The 22,989-nt window shown below is 40.2% G+C and overlaps 2 protein-coding genes across 2 annotated transcripts in view; one reads left to right on the forward strand and one right to left on the reverse strand.

Moving 5' to 3' along the window:
- Positions 1-312: 312 nt before the first annotated feature.
- mipb (major intrinsic protein of lens fiber b) lies at positions 313-1,533 on the forward strand. The gene is given in 5 exon segments (XM_054608880.1): positions 313-672; positions 928-1,092; positions 1,176-1,256; positions 1,349-1,490; positions 1,493-1,533. Coding segments are annotated over 5 exon segments (789 nt in total).
- A 5,295-nt stretch (positions 1,534-6,828) lies between these two features.
- The window catches only part of rbm38 (RNA binding motif protein 38), a 17,120-nt gene continuing 959 nt past the window's right edge, over positions 6,829-22,989 (reverse strand). The window contains exons 2-4 of the mRNA XM_054609753.1: positions 21,646-21,769; positions 19,950-20,004; positions 6,829-8,782 (exon numbers count right to left, since the gene is read on the reverse strand). Coding sequence (XP_054465728.1) covers positions 8,431-8,782; positions 19,950-20,004; positions 21,646-21,769 — 531 coding nt within the window. The 3' untranslated portion in view covers positions 6,829-8,430. The remainder of the gene's footprint in view (positions 8,783-19,949; positions 20,005-21,645; positions 21,770-22,989) is intronic.

Genomic DNA, 22,989 nt, shown 5'->3' on the forward strand with positions numbered 1-22,989 from the left:
TCATTAGAGATCTCCACCCAAACTCCCACGTTATCTCACACCTATGTCTTTGCGACAGGTGGACAGAGGTGGCAAGCGAAAGCAGCTGAGTTGATTTAACCAACCCAGTTCACGGCTTGGCAAAGACCCGTTGGGTGGATTCGTCTGTTGACGTTTTGAAATCCTCTTTTGAGTGTTTTTAGTCAGCCGAGTTAGCTGACTTTTTTTTTGTCATTTTTTGTCTGAAAAGGTAGAAATTGACCTTTTCTAGACCCTGATTTTCCTTCAAAGAATCTTCTTCATCTGGTGGAGAGCCTCAAGTGAACAGTCACCATGTGGGAGTTCCGGTCCATGAATTTTTGGCGGGCGGTCTTCGCTGAGTTCTTCGGGACCATGTTCTTTGTATTTTTCGGCATGGGCGCTGCCCTGCGCTGGACCACCGGGCCTCACCATGTCCTTCATGTGGCCCTGTGCTTCGGGCTGGCAGCTGCCACTCTCATCCAGTCCATCGGCCACATCAGCGGCGGCCACATCAACCCTGCCGTCACCTTCGCCTACCTTGTGGGCTCACAGATGTCTCTTTTCCGCGCCATTTTCTACATGGCCGCCCAGTGCCTGGGTGCTGTGGCTGGGGCCGCTGTGCTGTACGGGGTCACACCCGGCAACATGAGAGGCAACATGGCGATGAACACGGTAAGGACCCAACAATGATGTTTAAGAAAACAAGTTCAGCAATGTTCTTTGGGTCGGTTGATTTCATCCATGGGATACATGGCGTACAAAATTATGAATTTGTTACGAATTCCGGTTCAGTTCAGTAAAGCAATCTATAATTATCTCCAGTAAATCATATATTTTTTTCTTAGATAAAAGCAGTGTAGGTTTTATAAAGCTCTGAGATTTATTTGACCTATACAAATATTTCCTCATCCACCTGTGTATCTCCAGCTGCAGCCGGGCATCAGTCTGGGAATGGCCACCACTGTGGAGGTTTTCCTCACCATGCAGCTTGTGGTGTGCATCTTTGCCGTGACTGATGAAAGGAGAAACGGACGCATGGGATCTGCTGCCCTGTCCATCGGCTTCTCTGTCACCATTGGACATCTCATGGGGGTGAGACACAATAGAAAAATAGATATCAAATAACAATAACTTTTTTAAAAACACAATTTAGTAACAAGTGTGTTGTGTTTTAGATGTACTACACCGGTGCTGGGATGAACCCTGCCAGGTCCTTTGCCCCTGCTGTGCTCTTAAGGAACTTCATCAACCACTGGGTAAGACCTGCCGTCTCACTGAAGATAACAACCTGAAGCAGGAAGCATAAATGACTGAGAACACTGTGTTGACTGATGTTTGCCGCTTGCAGGTTTACTGGGTTGGTCCAATGATAGGAGGTGCAATGGGCGCCATTCTGTACGATTTCATGCTCTTCCCACGCATGAGAGGTCTGTCCGAGCGTCTGGCCACACTGAAGGGCAGCCGGCCCCCAGAGAGCGAGATCCAGCAGGACCCCGCGGAGAGCCCATCGAGCTCAAGACGCAAGCCCTATAAACCTGCCCGTGCCCCCCTTCTCCGACTGGGGCCGAGGGATGAGGGACAAGGCCCTGAGCTACGCCAACCCCACCTCCACTGTCCCCCCATGCCTTCACACAACATCTCAAAAAATACTAACCCAAATACTCACATCTAGACTAACACATGATACGATTTCCCCCCCCCAATGCCACTGTAAAAAACTGACACACAAACAAACAAACAGGTTCACAACCTTCAACCTCAACACACAACAAGACTCCTCTACCCCCCAGTCCTCCCTCTGTATTCTGAACTGGACATTGTGTTTTTGCTATATGGCGACCAGCGCCTGAACCAGCAGCCGCCTCGTCTCCCCCCCACCCGCCTGCTTCCTCCTCTCAGCCAGGCCTTCATCTACGACACAGAGGAACACCCTGAGATTGATTTAGAGAGGGTTGGGGAGGCAGGTGTTGGAAAGGGGGGGAGGCCGAGGGCAGGATGAGGGTGAGCCGGCGATGTGGGTATGATATGAGAAGGGTAAGAGGGCATGGGAGGGTGGAGTAATGGGGTGGGGGTTGGGGTTTGGGTAGAGAGGGCAACACTCTGGGTTTGTGGTTGTTTCAAGTTGGGTTAGACCAGTGAAGATGGGCATGCTTTTCAATATTCATCTGAATTTATCTCCATTTTAGTCATTTTTTAAATTTATTTAAAGTTCATTTTGTTTTCTGCACTTCAGACACAAGACGTGGATGTATGATACCATTACATTTTACCAAGGTTTCACTATTTTCAATCACTACATTTTATCTGTGGGTTTGTGTTTGTGTGTGTGTGTGTGGATACCTCTGCAGCATGTGCGTGCAAGTGTGTGTGTGTGTGTGTGTGTGTGTGTGCAAGTGTGTGAGTGAGAGTGAGCGTGTGCATATGTGTGCGCCTGCCTGTCTGTGAGTATGAGTGTGTTTAAAAGTTAGTGTGTACATGGCTTTATGTGTGTGTGTGTGTGCGTGTGTGTGCAAGATCAAGATTGAAGATACAGTTCTTTTTATTTTGTTTTTTTTTCATTACCCCTCTCCTGTTTCGTATCAATAACTGTGTTCATTTTGTCAGCAATTTTTAAGACATGATCATTTCTCCTCCCCTCACTGTGGTATTTGCTATGATATTCATTTTTACATAAACCATCTGCTTTTTTTGTTCTGAACCAGCGCAATTCAAAGGAAATGTTGTGTCCCAGACTTTGATAGTCTGTTCACTGCAGAACGGCTGTGCAAGCTTTACATTGAGTCTCCTTTTATTATTTAATCCTTACTGGGAGCACAAGGCGTTTCAATAAACATTTCAATGATAATAAACATAAAAAACTTGATACAAGGTTTGAGTCATTTTTGTTCCTTTAAATTTAACATGTGAGGTTTCCGGGCATGGAGGAAAATGTGAGCTGCAATAAATCATTTTGGACAGTAGATGGCGAAAAGAGCCCATGTTAGACTCTCACAGTCAAAATTTGAATTAGTTGAGGCAACATAAGTGAATCATAAATGATAAATAGGTCAGTGTGCTTTAAGAAAATCAATATTGTAATAGGTTAGAATAGTTTGAGGTATATAATGTGATGTAGATAAAGGAAGGGTTGTATGAGTAAGACAGAGTTCACCCAGAAGTGGACATTGTGTTTTTGCTATATGGCGACCAGCGCCTGAACCAGCAGCCGCCTCGTCTCCCCCCACCCGCCTGCTTCCTCCTCTCAGCCAGGCCTTCATCTACGACACAGAGGAACACCCTGAGATTGATTTAGAGAGGGTTGGGGAGGCAGGTGTTGGAAGGGGGGAGGCCGAGGGCAGGATGAGGGTGAGCCGGCGATGTGGGTATGATATGAGAAGGGTAAGAGGGCATGGGAGGGTGGAGTAATGGGGTGGGGGTTGGGGTTTGGGTAGAGAGGGCAACACTCTGGGTTTGTGGTTGTTTCAAGTTGGGTTAGACCAGTGAAGATGGGCATGCTTTTCAATATTCATCTGAATTTATCTCCATTTTAGTCATTTTTTAAATTTATTTAAAGTTCATTTTGTTTTCTGCACTTCAGACACAAGACGTGGATGTATGATACCATTACATTTTACCAAGGTTTCACTATTTTCAATCACTACATTTTATCTGTGGGTTTGTGTTTGTGTGTGTGTGTGGATACCTCTGCAGCATGTGCGTGCAAGTGTGTGTGTGTGTGTGTGTGTGTGTGTGTGTGTGTGTGTGTGTGCAAGTGTGTGAGTGAGAGTGAGCGTGTGCATATGTGTGCGCCTGCCTGTCTGTGAGTATGAGTGTGTTTAAAAGTTAGTGTGTACATGGCTTTATGTGTGTGTGTGTGCGTGTGTGTGCAAGATCAAGATTGAAGATACAGTTCTTTTTATTTTTATTTTTTTTCATTACCCCTCTCCTGTTTCGTATCAATAACTGTGTTCATTTTGTCAGCAATTTTTAAGACATGATCATTTCTCCTCCCCTCACTGTGGTATTTGCTATGATATTCATTTTTACATAAACCATCTGCTTTTTTTGTTCTGAACCAGCGCAATTCAAAGGAAATGTTGTGTCCCAGACTTTGATAGTCTGTTCACTGCAGAACGGCTGTGCAAGCTTTACATTGAGTCTCCTTTTATTATTTAATCCTTACTGGGAGCACAAGGCGTTTCAATAAACATTTCAATGATAATAAACATAAAAAACTTGATACAAGGTTTGAGTCATTTTTGTTCCTTTAAATTTAACATGTGAGGTTTCCGGGCATGGAGGAAAATGTGAGCTGCAATAAATCATTTTGGACAGTAGATGGCGAAAAGAGCCCATGTTAGACTCTCACAGTCAAAATTTGAATTAGTTGAGGCAACGTAAATGAATCATAAATGATAAATAGGTCAGTGTGCTTTAAGAAAATCAATATTGTAATAGGTTAGAATAGTTTGAGGTATATAATGTGATGTAGATAAAGGAAGGGTTGTATGAGTAAGACAGAGTTCACCCAGAAGTGGACTATTGCTTGATAAGAAACACTCATTTATCTTCCACTGTCTTCTGTTGTTGTGCATCATATCTGATAAACTACAGCATGGCTCCACCTCCAGAGCCCCAACAAAAAGAAAGACATTTAAAGAATAAGTCTGATGATATTCTGCATTTTTCTTATGGTAAACCAATCCCATAAAAAACAACAATGAATTGCTTCTGCTATCATGTATTGTCTGTGTAGCTAAAGCCTCATTCCTCTGTGCCGTAGAGTTCCATTGTTGTATAAACACTATAAGAAAAACACTTCAATGAGCCATACTGTTGCTGGGGGTGAAGTGTCCATACTGTTTTTAAAGTTAACGGCCTGAATGAGCTGAGAGACAGAGAAAGGCAGTTCAAGTCAGAAAGAATTGAGACACAGAACAATACATTGACACTTATTATGGAATTTGTTGATAATTACAAAAATAAAAAATGTCACTGGCCTTATCATTTAAGTTTAATGGCAGGTTGGAAAGAGAGATGTAGCCTACAGTGTGGTCGAATGCCTTAAAAATGTCATAGTATAATATATCATTAACAGGTCACAAAAAGTCATAGTATAGCAGGTCATAAAAAGTCATAGTAAAATATGTCAAAAAAAATGTCATTAAAAAGTAATTGTAAAATATATCAAATAAAAATAAAAGATATAGTATAGCATGTCATAAATTAAGTCATAGTCAATCATACCAAAATATGTCACAAGAAGTCATATTATAGCAGGTCATAAAAATGTCACTATTAATGACAAATAATGTCATACAGGTCCAAAAAGTCATAGTATAGCATGGCAAAAAAAGTCATTAAAAGTTTGACAAAACTATATTATACTAACGTCATAGTATAGCATGTCATACAACTGTAAAAAAAAAAAAGAAGACAAAAAAAGTAATAATAAAGCATGTCATGAAAAATGTATGAAAATGAATAGTATGGAAGGCCAAAAAAGTTATAGTATAGCATGTCATAAAATATCATAACAAAGTCAAAGTTAATTATGTCAACAAAATATCAGAAAACATCATAGTAAAGTATGTCATTAACATGTCAAAACAAGTCATGGTTTAGCGTGTCATTAGTCATAGTGAAAAATGTCTTCTTCATGTCATAAAAATATCATCAAAAGTCCTTGTATAATATGACAAAAAATATCATAAAAAGTCTTAGTATAATATGAAAAGATAAATTATTTAAAAAGTCATGGTATTGCATGACAATTTTTTTTTATAATAAGTCATAGTATTGCATGTCATAAACATGTCAAAAAAGTCATAGTATAGACTGTCTTAAAAATATTATAAAAAGCCTCGTTAAATATGACAAAATAAATATAATAAACTGTCATAGTATAGTATGTCATAAATATATATAAAAAAAGTCATAGTAATGTTTGTAAAACTCCTAGTATAATATGATAAAAAAGGCATACAAAGTTATAGTATAGTATGTCTTTAAAATTCATAAAAAATCATAGTATGGCAGGTCATAATTTGTAATATATTATATGTAAAAACAACTAATAAAAAAGTCATAGTATATTATGTCGTAAATATGTCAGAGTTAAGTCATATTGTACCATGTTGTCAAAAATGTAAAGAAAAGTTGTAGAATACCGTAAATGTGGTAAAAAGTCATAATACAGTAGTCAAAAATATCATAGAAAAGTCAGTGTAGTATGTCACAAAAAGTCATTTTATAATGTGTCATAAACATGTCATGAAATTGTCAAAATAATGTTTGCATTAAATGTCATAAAGAAATGTCATAGTATAGTATGTAAAAAAAATCTAATTAAAAGTCATTGTATAGCATCTCATAAAAATGTAATTAAAAAAGTAATAGTATACTAACTCAAAAATATTAATGAAATGTCGTAGTTTTACATAGCGGAAAATTGTGTTAAACATCCTAATATACCTAAATGTCATGAAAAGTTATAGTATACCCTGACGTTAAATGTCATACGAAGTCATAAAAAAGATTTTAATGAAGGCATCACACAAGACGAGTATAACATGTCATATGAAAGTTGTAAAAAAATAAAACATCAAAAAGTATTTGTATAGCTTGTCTTTAAAAGTCAAAGTATACATGTCATGAAATGTCTTGGCAAAGCATATAATAAAAAATGTAATTAAAAAAAATGATAGTATAGTATGTCATAAACATGTCATAAATAAGTCATAGCTAATAATTTCCTAAAAATGTCATAAAACATTATAGTATAGCATGACATAACATGCCATACAAAAGCATATCATAGCATATCAGAAAAATTTAAATAGTCTATTCAAAAGAATAATTTAACATTAAAGAAACTACACATATTTGCCTTCTTGCTGAGAGTTAGATGAGAAGATTGATAACAGTAATAGTTGGTTAGCTTAGCAAAAAGACTGGAAGCAGGTCTGCTTACCATAATCTTTGAGTGTGAATTATCTCAATGACACAAGGAAAGGTTTGATATGACTCATGTGCGACTCTCCAGGTTCCGGCAGCAGCTGTTTACCCACAATCACAGTAATTCTTCAACACTCCGAAAACATCTTTTTTTTTAGAAATATTCATTTTTATTTTGCATATTTGTTTTAGACGTGACGTATGGCTTGGTTTATGACTTTACTAAGGAGGCAGCCACAGCACCGTGAGACTCCGGTATCGTCGCTGAAGCGTCTTTCTGTATTCTGCAGCTGAAAAAAAACAAAAAAGACAAAACAAAGAAACAACTCTGACCAGTACAATGGGCTGGAATAAGGAGCTCGGTCCTGACACTGGCGTATACTGCATCGCTCTATTTCTCTCTCACTCAACTCACACACGAACAAACAAACAGGCACCAAATACACTCACACATATCCAGTAAAACATCACCTACATCCAAACACATTTACATGATATGTATTGACAATTTTGTAATTTAAGTATCATAAAACCAAAACATCCAGACACTCTTGCTCCAAAAGTTACAGGTCTAAAAATTGCCTAATAAGCCGCTGCAGGTATTTAATGTAATAACTATTGTGTTTTAAGTGTTAACAAAGTCTTCTTCTCAGTAATGCTCTAGCAGCAGCAGCAATACAAAAACAAAATACCAGTGCTGTCTACCTTGTTCATGCTCACCCTTTATCATCATAATTGCATATTCTGTTAAACTGTGATTATCACTGTGTAATGACTTGCCAGCGGTAGATAAAAAAGGAACAAAAAAGGAGCACAATAAACATTTTGTTCATTTGAGATGAGAGACTAATAAAAATGACAAACACAAACTGAACCAGGTACAGAGAGAGAGAGAGAGAGAGAGAGAGAGAGAGAGAGAGAGAGAGAGAGAGAGAGAGAGAGAGAAAAGATCTCTAAGGCCATAGACAGAAAGGTAACCTTGACGAGGAGGTAATTGGGCCTTTTGTTTTATGAAAGAGGAACTGGCTCTCAGCTTGGATAATATCCAGCATTCAGCTCAGTACCTTTAGAGAAACTGCAGCCACAGCATCATGTCGAACATGACATATTTTCTCGTTGTCTTAACCTGTGTGCTCTCCAGCAGTCGGCCTTCCTCCGACCTCGGGGGTCAGTGGTGAAACAGAAACGTCCAGAAGATTACCAGTCGTCTGCCACGTATGAAAAACATTCAGATCGAGTGCTGATGACTGTAGCAGTAGAACATTTTCATCACCTATTACAACAACTATAATATATATATATATATATATATATATATATATATATATATATATATATATATATATATAAAAACAGGAATGAGAGTGCTTTCTAAAAGCCCTTTTGATTACATCACACTCTCTCCCTGGTTAACCAGTCCTGATGACGTCACAGGTCAACAGTCACGCTGCTTTGAATCATCAGTTCGGCAGCTGCAGCTCCACCCGGAGCCGCTCACTGCATGCGGTCGGGCTGGTGCAGAGGGTAGTGGAGGAAGGCCTGCGGGGCAGCAGACATGGCGGTGAGTGCAGCCAGAGGAGGATGGATGGCGGCCGGAGGGGTCGGGGACGCCGTGAGAGCCGGCGCCGGCGTGCCTGGGGAGAAGCTGTAGCTGAGGTAGCCGGCGGAGGGCGACGGGGACGGGGTGTAAGGGTACTGCTCCAGTCCTGTGGGGGCGTAGTGGCTGTAGGCGGAGCTGTAGTCCAGGTAAGGGGAGGCGAGGGTGGCTGCTGAGGGGTTGAGCTGGGACTGCAGCACCAGGCTGGGTTGGAGGAAGGCCTGCGGGTAGACGTACTGCTGGGCGAGCCTGGAGGAGGAGAGGTTGGAGATGAACAGACAGTTAATCAGCAAACATTTTGATGATGGATTAATCATTTTAGTTCATTTCATCAGCAAAAACACACAAAAAAGTCCTGTTCCAGCCTCTCAAATGTGAATATTTGCTTTTTTAGTTTTACTTTGATCACAAACTGAACAGCTTCTATCTTTCGAGCAGTTGGTCAAAACAAGCCAACTTTATTTTGCCAGCTTGGACAGAGTCTCAGAATTGTGAGAAATTAAAAAAGCAGCTGATTATTGAATGGTGAAAATCAAAAAATAAACACCTTAAGTCCTAGTTTGGGAGAAATATTGTGCACTCCCAGATTTACAACTGCACATAAAAGAGGACAAACCTGGGAGGCAGCATTCTTTGTGTGTTTATATATAAATATATGTTCAGGCCATTTTCTCTCTCATCATCTTTTAGAGATTTCTTTAAACTTTAACTCTCATAAAACCAAACTGGACGACAATCTCTACCTTCTGTTTTGGAAAACCAGAACCCATAGAAGCCACTGTAAACATATACGAACAACTAAAAGACATCTATATTATATATTATATTATATATATTATATATTTATTAGAATTATGTCCAAAGAAATGTGGTACTTGTATTTTGTTATTAGACTGTATATTTTATGTTGATTATTTTGTTACTTTTATTTTAAATGGCTTGGTGACACCTGATTGGATATGCAACTACAATTGTTGTTGAGACAAAGCTCTGTTGAATCTTGATGATCTTTGTTTGCTTGTATATGTGACTTTTTTCTTCTAATTTCTGCTGTTTGTACAGTTTCAGTATATGTGCAAAATAAAACATGCCAAGCATGTGGGATGGAGGAGAGCGTTTCAAAAATATAATAACAAAATGACACACACAGGTCTGACCACATCCATGTCTGATTATCTTCTGCAAAATCTGATTAATGTGTGTTCAGAGCTGTCACTTTGTTGATCTGTTTATTAAGTGTCATAAAAAAAATAGTAACCGAAGACACACACACACACACACACACACACACACACGCACTCAAACTCAAAGTTGCATGTTTGTCCGAGTTGCAATCTGACCGCAGTTTCTTTTCCTTTTCTTTATATTCCAACATTAGAAATCTGAGTCCTATTAAGCATCTTCCTCCTCCTCCTCCTCCTCCTCCTTAAGAGCAATTATCAGCACTGCTGCCTCGAAATAGACCTTCTCCCTTGTGTTTTAAGTAATTAGCACACTGCCTAAGAAATGTTAAAAAAGAAAAGCTTTGTTCCAAATAAAATATCACCGCTTCAAAAATGAAAACCCTACATAAAAAGAAATAACCTATAATCACAATTAGTTGTATCTCTGAATCCACAATGTGATCTCTGAGCTGAATGCATGTGAACTCACACCCACACACAAGCTGCCTCGATAAAAAAGCAGTGTATATGAGACTGTTGATACTCGGAGCCACAGCAGTAATGAGAGGAAAAAAGCGCTCTGCTGTCCTCTTGTATTCACTCATGCCCTTGCCTGAGGCCGCCAGCTTAACCTGAACTGCCTCAGTTACATCTGGCAACAGCAACAGCAACAGCGATCATATCAGAAGAACTGGGTTACGCTGTAAAAGTAGAAACAATAGTACATGACAGGATATAACAACTTACACTCCCATGATCGGCGCCTACGGTCCAACCCATTAACCTGACGGGAACCCTGTCACCGAGCAGGTGATCAGGGCAGAGACGCGGCCTGCTGCTGCTGCTTACCCCTAAACAGAGCCGGAGCAGGGATCCGGTGTACACTACAAATATTGGGACTGGGTCCTTTTATACCCAATCTGCTGTTTACACAACAAGCACAGGAACACACCAGTATGTATAGCATGCCTGCCAATATTCGCCCATTTGACCTATTTCAGTTTCAAAGTAATTTAACTTTACTTAACTCTTCTGTGGACTTATTTAACCCAACTGTGTCGGACTAACAGACCTTTATGTGCCAAATTTCTCCTCGACTAACAGTTTCTGTATCTGCTTTTTTTCTTTTTTGAAACCAAACTAAATGATACTCAAATTAAGTTTAATATTATTCATTTTTAAGTCATGTTTTCATGGCTGCACTGTCACATGAAATGGATAACTGTAGATGTGCATCATGTTATGCAGAAGTTGGTATTGTTGGGAGTTTCTCTGAAAGGAACATTTATTTCAGCTCATTTTGGAAAATATTCTCATTACCATTCTTGCCAAACCTTTGGATGAGCAGACTGATACCACTCCTGTATATGGATCTAAAAATGGAGCAACAGCTAACAGGAAAGGGAGCAATTAACACCCTATATCTGGTTTGTTCAATTAGTTTTCTTCCTTTGGACAGAACCAGGTTTTTCCAGTCTTTATGCTAAGCTAACCGGCTGCTGGTTGTATATGATATTTATTGTACAGACAAAAGAGTTGTATCAATAATGGAAATTGGAAAGGAAAAGGAAAGCAAATAAGCAAAATTTCTATTTTTATAAATGTATTTTTGGTTGTAACTGTAAAAACAGTTATCTGTAATTCTACCTTTCACAGTTGGTATTTTTGGAAACCTTGAGATCTGGACTAACATTTAATATAACATTTTCAGGATTCAAACAATACAACCTGTGGAAACAGAGGAAAACAACAAGCCTGGCTCTGTCCAAAGGTAGAAAAACAACATCTACCAACCAGCACATCTAAAGCTCACCAATTAACACTTTGTATCTTGTTTGTCTAATCTGTACAAAAAAAAAGAGAAGAAAAACAATTTTGCTGTTTTATTGTGGGTTGCTTGCCAGACTATTTATTGGTTCTGAGCAGTTGCCAGGCAACCAGCGGACTCTCCAAAATTACAGGTTGCCTTTGAAAAATAGTCCAACACATAATCATCCTTAAAAACTGTGAATTGTCAATTTTCCACTTTACAAAAACAAAAGTCTAAGAACAACAATACATAAGGTGTTAATTAGTGAGATTTAGAGGTGATGCTGGCGGTGATTAAATGTTCTACTGTGACAAAAGGGCTGCACACGATCATGACTTTTTTTGTTTTTTTGTTTTTTAGTTTCTTAAAGTAATGCATAATGGTACTTTTTTTATGGCTAGAACAGTATGAGCTTCCAATCTTTGTAAACAAGATTTATTGCGGTAGTTTACCACCTTAGTGGACTGTGTTTGAGCCCAGTGAGAAATGTGCAATCTGGATTTTAGGATGGCCAACAGGCTGAAAACACTAGCTGTGTCGGGTTGAGGTAGCGGGTTGACAAAGGCCTGTCAACATGAGCAAACATCCCCACAACTGTCATCACATTTTGATTCAAAGGACGCTGTGAATGGTGCACGGAAATATGTTTCAACTGACCACTTTAAAGCAATGAGAACACACACACACACAGACACAAAAATTCAGAAATCTCCTGTGTGAAGTCACCAAAACTGCTTTAACTTGCTGGCAAAAAGCAGTGTGTTTATCTAAAACCACATCAGCCACAGTAAGTCATCGAGAAAATCGGGTTTCCAGGATCGCTAAGGGAAGCCTGGCCCAGAAAGCACCACCATGACTAACATGTATTCTAACGACATACAACATTAACACTTTGAGTCAAAACACAGCTGAAGTTAATATCAGCACGCTCCTCAACCCCCCACTGTATCTCATCTCTCCCCACTGGAGCTCTTCTGTGAGTCTCTCCCAGAGCAGAAGTGCAGTGTCATTCCCTCGGCTGTGTGCCGCTGCACCGGCCTGACTGATTCAATGTGACAGCGGCATCGTATGACAGGGAGCTGAGCCTCACCCCTCTCCTCCCCATGTCTGGCATCATTGCTGGCTGTCAAACACACATTCATATATATATATATATATATATATATATATATATATATATATATATATATATATATATATATATACTGTCTACACCCCCTATGTGTGTATATATATGAATATATATACATATATATATATGAATATATGAATATATATATATATTCATATATATACACACATAGGGGGTGTGACAGTATGAAACACAAACACATCAAATAAACAGCACACATACAGAAAAAACTGAACATGTAGATCTAGAAGAAACAAATATAAAACACTCTTTAAAGGCTGTGTGTAGTCAGTGTGTGTGTGTGTGTGTGTGTGTGTGTGTGTGTGTGTGTGTGTGTGTGTGTGTGTGTGTGTGTGTGTGTGTGTGTGTGTGGTGAGTTCAGGCATAGCAGGGCTAATTGGCGCAGCTGCATGGGTGTACGCTCACTAACAGACCCACGAGAGCAGAATAACCTCCACCGACTCCCCTCTCCCTCTCCCTCCCCTCTCCGGGTTCACTCCCTCACAGCCAGCTTCCTCTGCACTCCTCCTCACTGTCCTTCATCAAAACAAAATTAAAAAAACAAGGCAGTGGGGATAAAAAGAGATCGGATGCACTGAATAAAAAAACAAAAAGAAAGAGGGGTCGAGGTCGAGGACTCCTTGGGCGAGGAGTGAGAGGGAGGGAGAGGAGAAGGGAGAGACGCTTAGAGGTGAAGGATCAGCCATCATATCCCTCATGCCTCAGGACAGCCATGCTTTTAATAGTTCAGATCAGGGATGTGAGGAGTGAGTCAGTCAAAGAGAAAAACACACATGACCCTCCGTCCTCTCTTGATACACACAAACACACAAACACACACACACAAACACACACAACACACAAGGCTAGAGGGAGGGTGAGGGATAGAAAGGCCAACATCAGCGCTGGACACTCAGTCAGTAAGCAAGAAAGACATTTGAATTAACATGTTAATACAAACATGGCTGTGTGATGTAAATGTACAGAGAGATTTATGTTTAAATTGTAACATAAATAAATATTATCACTTTCACTTGTTGCACATCCAACAATTCAAACAACTAGTTCTAAATCGATCAATAAGATGTAAACAAAAAAAGATCTTATTTTAGATTTAAATGAACTTTTATGAAGTTGAGTTTGTTAAACATCATTTGTCTGCGGCTGTTTCACAGTAAACATTGTTTATTTTATTAAGAATTTACAAGCAGTATATACAAATTATTAAATGGGTTATAACTCTCAGTGTAGTTGTGCACAATTATAAGGCTATTAATCAACAATTATTACTCCTAATAAAGCATCTGTTACTTCAATATAAACGATTATATAATAATATAATGTAATGCTGTTGTTGTTCATTCTTTATAAGTATATATTGATATTACATACTTAATTATTCAAACCTGCATACAATGTATATGTATGTTTATTTATATTTTTTCCGCTAAGGATTTGTGTGTAGTTCTTATCAATAAATATGATTGCATCAATATTATACTGTATTATCAAGCCTTCATTAACTGTTTATACAGCAGATATAGTTGTTGACAAATACATTAATAAACCCCTATAAACCCCCTCATATCTGCTTAAAACTACATTATAATGTGTTCAGCTGTTTAATGCTAAATGCTCAGTCTTTATCACATTACAGGCAGTTGAGAGTTTTTTACTGTGAAGCACCTGCAGGCACATGATGTGAAGTGTTGAGTAAGTCTGAAATGCCAAGCCACATTTTTGTTAAAAGTCGGCCTCAATCTGAATTTGTATATTTTTGCAGCTATTATCAGTTTACGGAGCTGGAATTTGAGTTAAAATGAAAGTCTTTTAACAGACAACTGAACAAAATGGGAGCTTTCTATGCTATGAAATATTCAAACATTACCTTTTTTTCATTGTTTTTCAAATTAGGTTTTTGAATGCGACAGAAGTGCCTCCCCTAATTGGGTCCCTGGATAAGAGGAATATACACATGGGGATTCACCGTCTACCTAAAACCCCCCCTGACAGACAGATAAGAGGGATAACTTCAGGCGGAGACGGAGGAGGTGGAGATAATTTAGAGGGGGAAGGAAAAGCAACCAAAAGAGGAAACAGAGGGAAAAAAGAGAGAGAAAAAGGTTCAAGGATGTGAACTTATCAAAAGGAGTCGACACGTCGGTGCTGTTTTATGATTCACTGATGTTTCACTGAGGAACATTTTGACCATAAATCCATACACAGAAACGAGCTCCAGCGTCACGTCTACCGCCGGCCCTAAAGCTTCACTGCACCCAGCCTCAACTACACCCAGCCACAGGTGTGTTGTAAGTCTGTGTGCCCCCCCCCTCCCAACACCACCACCTTCCTCCCTCCCCCTTTCCGTGCTGCTTCAACAGGAAGCACTGCCGCCCCTCCACCTTCAACAGCCTCACCGCACATCCATCTACTTTCTCTATCGAAAAAAAAATAAACACCAGAACGTTTTTTTTTTTTTTTTTTTTTTTTTTTGTTGAGAAAAATGAATTTCACTTCTGCCAAGCGGTTTGGGTGCTAAAGGCAGACAGCAGGCCGCCATGGGTAACAGACGCCCCCTCCCCCCTTCCTCGAATGAGAACAGCCCTTCCCCTCCTCCCTCCCAACGACTCAGCTGTACCTCAAAGCCACATTTGGCATCAGCCCGTCCTTGTCCTCTTAAAACTTTGAGCAAATACGCGGAAGCAGCAGACAGAGCTGTGCTTTGTTTGAGTTTGTTTTTGTTATTTTCCTGTTTACTGTGTGGGTGTCAGACCCTGAAGCCCCCCCGGGGAGCGTCACAGGAGAGGGCAACAAAAGACCTGCAGACTTATTTAGACTGATTTAATGTTTAAAGGAATAGTTTGACATTTAGGTTGATCTTAATATTTGTTTTTCTTGCTACAAGTTGGATGGCACATCATTATACATTATATATATCACATATCTTCAGAGGTGTGTTTAGGAGGATTTTGTTACCATTTGCACAGTGTGGGATCTAACCAGTGATTCTACATCAGTATTTAATAGTATCGGAGTGCTAAAAGGCACAGGAATGATTGATTATAAAGTGCTTTTTCAACCCCCAAAAAACACACTTGACTCGTTGCTATTATTGTTGGAAAAATTAGGATGTAAATGTGAAGACTTGTATCTGCTGTCAGAATCTCACATTTTAACCACATCTGGTGAAATTGTTGGTGGTATTCTAGTGATGCACCGCCCTAATCTGCCAGATATGAGACCGACCTTATTTAGCGACTATCAGCCAGATGTGACGAATCTACATAGATATTTTTTTTTTATTGTGTCCACTCAGTTTTTCTTATCCATTTACCTTTTTTTCTCATCCTTTATGTAGCTTGTATGTTTTTGTTTTCCTTGAAATGGTTTTGCTTCTTCTCTTTTTAGAAAACCCACAGGGCTTATTTAAAACCTCTACCTAAATAATGTTCAAATTCCGAACACATAATTAATATGCAAGATATGACTACGTAGTACAAATTGACAAAGTATTTGTCTGGAATATCAATATATATCACAGTTTAAACCAAAAATGTTAATAATCTATATAATATATTTATATGTGAATCCCCCATTTTTATACCAAACAATCCCAACTATTTTGTCACCTTACATAAAAATGTAGGTGTAGTATAAAGGTTTTATATATTATATATATTCACTTTGCCAAGAAATGTTTGAATCTGACTGCAGTCATACTGATCATGTCAAAGACAAATCTAGCCTCAGAGCAGAGAGATCTGAGCTCGACAGATGCGTCCTTCTGCATGGACTAAACTGAAAAATATAAAGGTTTGACAGGCTGTGTGGTTTATTTCTCCCTTATCAAAACATGTTTTTTCTCTCTACTTTGTAATCTAGAGGAATTAAGCCAATTGATTTAAACAAATTAGCTCAGATCTCCTTAAGACAAAGAAGAGACCTTAATTGACTGTCTGTTTAATTTACATGTAGATGGAGAGACAAATAACAACAGTGGCAGTAATTTAGCATAGAGAGAATTTCCTGTTGAGAAAAAGTCGATCTGCCGTTGACTGAAAACACTACACATCTTGCAGCTGTGTGGTTCTGAGATCTCTTGAGGTTACAGTTGTTATAAACTGGTATCACTTCTTCTTCTAAAACTGATTTTCCCCATAAAACAAACTGACACTGGTTTACAATAGATTACCCGTTCAGAAGCATTGTGTTGAAAAGGAAAGCTAATAATTAAATGATGTGCTGATTAAAGGGGAACTCCAAACAGCTGTCTCTTTCTGTGTGTTATTGATGTATTTTGAGGTTTGTCAAGACGATTTGCTTCTTTCCTTTATTTTACATGTGTGTAAATTGAATATCTTTGTGTTTCGGACTGCTGCTAAAGATGTCGCCTCAGACTCTGATGTTTTTCTTTTTCGTTTTTTTGCCATGTATTCTCATATTTCTTAGACTAAATGATATGAATATAATGACAAATAATTTGATAAAAAAAAATGATTAGGCGCATATTCAAACTCAACACAGAGATTCATTTAAAATTGTACCACTTCAAAATAAAAGCTTCACAAACAAAGAGGACTATTAAAAGTTCTCGATTCATCGATTAATATTTGGTTTAAATGAAAAGTATTATATTGTCCAGCAAACAATCTAAAGATATTCAGTTTACGACGACACAGAACTGAAATAAACACAGATAAACACACATCTGTTCCAAACATCTTAATGCTTGAAATCACAAGTGTTTCCACGCTGATAGACACCGTGCCACCTCCTGTGTGTGTCTGTTTGCCTTACAGGTGAGTTAGTTAGTCAGCGAGCTAGGTGGCATTTCTGCCTCTTTTGTTTCAGTCAAAGCTGTGACTCTTCCTGGAAGTGCAGATTAAAACTCCCTTCGCTCCGAAATGTCTGGTTTCATCGCAGGCGACTATCAATCAAACCGTCATCACTCATTCATAGACTCATCTGGGTCAGCCCCAATTCCCTCATCACTCATTCAGAAATTGAGGACTGCAATATTAATAGCACTCAGAACAGTTGAGGTTTTTAATGGACTCCTCTGTAGCCGCAGGAGCAGAACTTGTCATCATGGAGAAAGTCAGTGTGAAGAGCTCCTTTCCCAAAACACCACTTCGTGCATATTCCTTATAAGCGCCTCAAAAATTTAGAATATCCCATCTGTAAAACTTATTTTTTTAAATCAACCAAAGACTAAATCATGTTCTGCACTCTTTTCCCCCAAAAGAGCAGATATTTCACTGTGAAAGTCAACAACCCAACTGACAGCTATGACGCTGGTTGACAATATCCTCGTCTGAGATCACCAAAGCAACACTCATACGCTCATACACCGACTGTCTGAGTCAGGCCTCAGTAGGGTTCGACCTGCAGTGCCGCTCTACAGCTGTAACAGCCATGAGAATTAATCATCCTCCATGCTTCAGTGTGAACTCCAAAGGTTTCCTTTGGAGTTCACACTGAAACTGAACTGGACATGGAGGCAGAACGTCCTCCACAAGTGGATTACAGCGACTTTATGGGAAAAAACCCACCAGCAACTCCCATGACGCCTCCGTTTGGCTCTCCAGTCCATTAGGAGTAGGCAACATGGAAACAATCATTCGTTGTATTGGATTTAATTTTATACTTTAATATAGATTGCGATATGGTACCGTTTCTGGAAAATCAATTACGAGACTGAATTAAAGAAATTATTAAATAGCTGACATTACATTTAGGGCTGGAACCGACAGTCATTTTCATCATCGATTAATCCGCCGTTTATTACCCCAGTTAATCATTTTGTCTATTAAGCGTGGCCTGTTTTCTCTGAAAGGGATGTTTTTAAATTGCACGTTTCGGCGGCCCAACAGTCTAAAACAGAAAGATGTTCATTTTACTACTATATATGAAGAAACAGCATCGAAACCTCACATTTGACAATGGGTATAACCAACAAATGTTTGGAATTTCTGCTAAAAAAAATGCCCAAGACGATTATTCAGTTTTCAAAGTCTTGGTTTATAATATAAGTAAAGCTCTGTTACAGAAATATTTTCCTTCCTTTTTCCTGCTCATCTTGCATCCTCTTATTTGATGAAGTTGTCGCTGTTGGATGTGTGCCGACCCTCCCACTCTCTTGAGGCTTTTCTGGCCAACCACAGCAGGCAGTTGGCTAACGAGCGAGGGTCGTTAGCTTGATTAAGCTCACCTGGGCCTTCCAGCACACATTCACCAACGACACACCCTGCACGATTGTTGTTGTTTTTTGCAACTTCAACACCTCGGCAGCCTACCTGACACACATCCATGCGTGGCTTCCAATAATGACTTTGCTGATCTGCACACTCCATTGTTCATTTGAGGTGCCCGTATTTGAATTAATTGTGTCTGGTACAACCATGAGTGGACTCCCTTTTTAGTCACATTTTCTGTGCCAGTTTGTGACAATCTTTACGCCTTGATAACACCACCGCAATGCTACAGATGCTTGTATCGCATGTGATCAGGCCGTGTCGTACATTAGGAAGGTTTGCAGTGAAGATTGCATCATGGAGAGGACAACTAAGTCTTTCTTAATGTTTTCCCCACAATCCTCATTCCTCATGGGCATCAGGAGAAGCCAAAAGCTGACCAATCGCAGTTCTTGTGCTCTCCATGCATCTCAGTGGACACTGCAGCCCTGACATGTAGTAACATTTATTAGGGCTGCTTCTGTAACCCCTTAATGCAGGACTATGAATGAGACCCTTTGTGGGATGGCTGAGCTCCTGGTTGTGAACCATGGCCTAATACACACACACACAGATATTTAATAGATACTGTATGATATGATATAATGTCTCTGCATGCACAAACATGAAGGCAAAAAAGATGATAGAGAAGGGATGCAGGGAAGTTTCACTAAATGGCTTGTATCCTCAGTGAAACCCAAGTCATGCGTGAGGGAAATTCAGAGTTGAGCATCTCATGTGTTTAATGGCCCAGAAAGAAGAGAGAGAGAGAGAGAGACAACAGCCAAAGACGAATCAAAATACGATGCACATAAACAGATATGGCTGAAAACGTCTTTGAAGCACTGCAGAGTTTAAATAAGCATCTTTTGTGGCATCTGTGATGGCTTTCCCCCCAACCTTTATTTCACATTTGCAGAGTGGCATTAACTGCCACAACTCCGAGTGGAGAACCGGAGCGAGTGCTCACAAATGTCAAGGACGGAGGAGTAAGATCTATTGTGTTGAGGAGGAGGAGGCAGGTGAAAGAGAGAGAGAGAGAGGTGGAAATAGAGGTATTGATTCTTCTCCGTCTTACCCATATTGCCTTTGAGCCCACGTAGGATGGACTTGCTGAACTCCAACGGAGAGACCTGCAGACAAAGAGAGGAAGCAATGAAAAGAGATATTTTAGCTACTGGCTACACAGACAATGAGGGAGACGAGCAGAGAAGGACGGAGCTGATTCTCTGCCTCTCTGCCAGTTTGTCTCAGATGTTAGCATGTACAAGACGGTATCTGTTATTCCCTCAGCATGTACACACAGAAACTCACACAAATTATAATGCACTCAGATGAACACAAACATCTGTGACCTCTCTGCCTTCCAGAGTTCACCAGGAATCAGCTGAGGCTGAGTAAGAAAGGAGAAATCTCTCTCCTCCTCCTCCTCCTCCTCCTCCTCGCTGCCCTTCCTCTGACTTCATGTCAACATTCCTCCAGCTATTCATTCCTCTGTTACTCCTCTTTTTTTACTGTACAGCCATAACTCCATCAGCACTCTCTCTCTTTTGTTCAGACCTATATCTAAATGCACATTTTCTTTCTTCGACAGCACAAAGAGGAGACAGACGCTCTGTTATTTAATGCTCTTAACAGTCCCGTCCCCTCCTGCTCTCCTTATTCTCTCCCCATTCTCCCCTCGCGCACAATAACAAAATACCAAGCGCTGCCATCTCCCATCAGCTGCATGCTTGGGGAGTTGCGTCGCAGCGCTGGCCCTGGAATAAGGACACACAGTCAGTTGTTGTTGGCGCCAGTGTTTTGTCAATCACACCTACACTCGGCAGTGTTTCAGCCAGCGAGCTCTAAATGAAGCAGCGAGGGAGGGCTGCTGTCAAGGTCTGGTGTGCAGCGAGACGTCGGGAAGGGGAAGCACGACGCGTGTGCGCTGGTGGTTGACACTGGAAAAAGCCCAGCGGCATGAAAGCTGTGCCTTAAATCAAGTACACAGACAGTGGATGTATGGTGGGAATAAGCAGAGACAGACGGCTGGAAGGAGCATACCAGTGGTTTCTGCATGTTTTATCCCACCAACCTAAAATTTGTACCCACATTCATTGGTCTTTAGATTGATTTACTATCTTCCAGACAGCTGTGGGTTTCCATTAATTTCAGTGCAGCATGAAAAGCAACATGAAGAGACTTGAAAATTGCCTGAGCTCCATCAACAGTGACCATTCAGCTTCCATCAAAGATAGACCATCATCAGGCGTACTTTGATAGTGTGCCTTGTGTTTTCCTGCGATATTTGAGGTCTTTGAGGTGTTCAGCAACGCCTGAACATGAAACCCTCTTCATGCAAAAATCTAACAAATCCCTCCAAAGTCATGGCAGTTTGTGAAGGAAAAGCTTTACCATTTCACAGCAACATTCAGTGTCTAGAGACAAAGAAATACAGAACTTAATATTTGCTGCTCTAGACTACAGATCATGAGTAAGCTTCAAGTCTCTGCAAGCCATTGGCTACCTGCTATTAGTTTAATAATTCATTATTAAATGTTTTACGAGTGAAACTACATACTGTAACTGTGATCTGTTTTTAAAATATTCTTTCAGTAGGAACCAATGGGGCTTGGAATTGTGTGAGACAGAAAGAAGTATTCAGAGAAGGATTAGCTGTTGGTCTTTTTGTGGGGTGTGTTTAGAAAATGACCAGCTTTATCCTTTACATGATTTGTAGGTAATATGATGCCATACATCCTGTGTGTTCAGCAGTGATCTGACAAACTTACTTGATTGCGCGCTGCGAGGCTTCGCTCCAAGGTAAGCCAGGTTCACGTTGGCCTTCCTGCCGTCGATGATGGGGTTGGCGTCTTTGCACGCCCGCTCCGCTGCTCCCCTGTCCACCATGGTCACCTGTTGACGGCATCACAGCATTTCTTAAATAATAATCACTCTTTAAGCAACATTATTGCATGCAAAAGCTTCTCTATCCAGTGTTGAAGGATTGATTCCAACATGATGAGGCATCAGACCCAGAGCGGGGAGGGGGAGGGGAGGGGGGTTGGGGGGGGCCCTGAGGAAGCTGCTGTCCTCGTCTCTGCTCGGATGATTCAATCTTATTGCTAAATGCGTGATGAGACATTGACTCCAGCTCAGGGAGACAGCCACCATTGTGTTTGAATGCTTCCAGTGGAGATTATGTGGGAGGCGGATTTGTGTTATTTTTTTTAACACTGTGCTGTCAAGGATGAGATACTGGAATCTACCTTGAGGGAGTGAGTTGAGGAGTGGGCAGATAGCAGTGGGAAGGGGTGGTGGAGGTTAACACACACCCACCCACACACACACAAACACACACACAGTTAATATATGTGGTAAATGGGACACTGAAAGTAAAACTGCTTCTGTTTGCTTTCGTTTCGCAGCATCAGACTCTGGTAGAGTCTGATGCAAACAGAGGCAGCGGACGGTTTGAGATTGTCGGGGTTCAAGAAGCTGCTGCAGGGAAGTCAGACTGCTCAAAGGGGAAGTCAGGGATGAAATGAGCAAGTCATCCCGAAACAACTCATGACAATACTGGTCACTCTGGCTACAGACAGGAAGAGATCATTCAAACTGACTACATGTCAGTCTGATCGCACAATCTATAATCTCTTCTTATCTTCTTTTTTTATCCCCACACACAAATTCAGTCTCACACAAACACATCCTGCTAGAGTGGGGGGGAGGGGGGCTGCATGGGAGGAAGTCAAAATTAAACTACTGCAGCCTTATCTTGCAGAGCCAACTGACATGTCACACCTCTGTGACCACCCCCCCCCCCCTCCCCTCTCTCCCCCATGTCTCTCTCTTTTACACAAACACACAGTAGAACAAGAGAGACATCTGTGTGTCCTCATACTGTACCCTTATACTGTATATATATATACACACACACACAGTAGAAAAAGAGACATCTGTGTGTCCTCATACTGTACACTTATACTGTATATATATACACACACACATAGAACAAGAGAGACATCTGTGTGTCCTCATACTGTACACTTATACTGTATATATATACACACACACACACAGTAGAAAAAGAGAGACATCTGTGTGTCCTCATACTGTACACTTATACTGTATAT

Source organism: Anoplopoma fimbria, chromosome 12 (assembly GCF_027596085.1).
Source record: "Anoplopoma fimbria isolate UVic2021 breed Golden Eagle Sablefish chromosome 12, Afim_UVic_2022, whole genome shotgun sequence".
Taxonomy (NCBI): Eukaryota; Metazoa; Chordata; class Actinopteri; order Perciformes; family Anoplopomatidae; genus Anoplopoma; species Anoplopoma fimbria.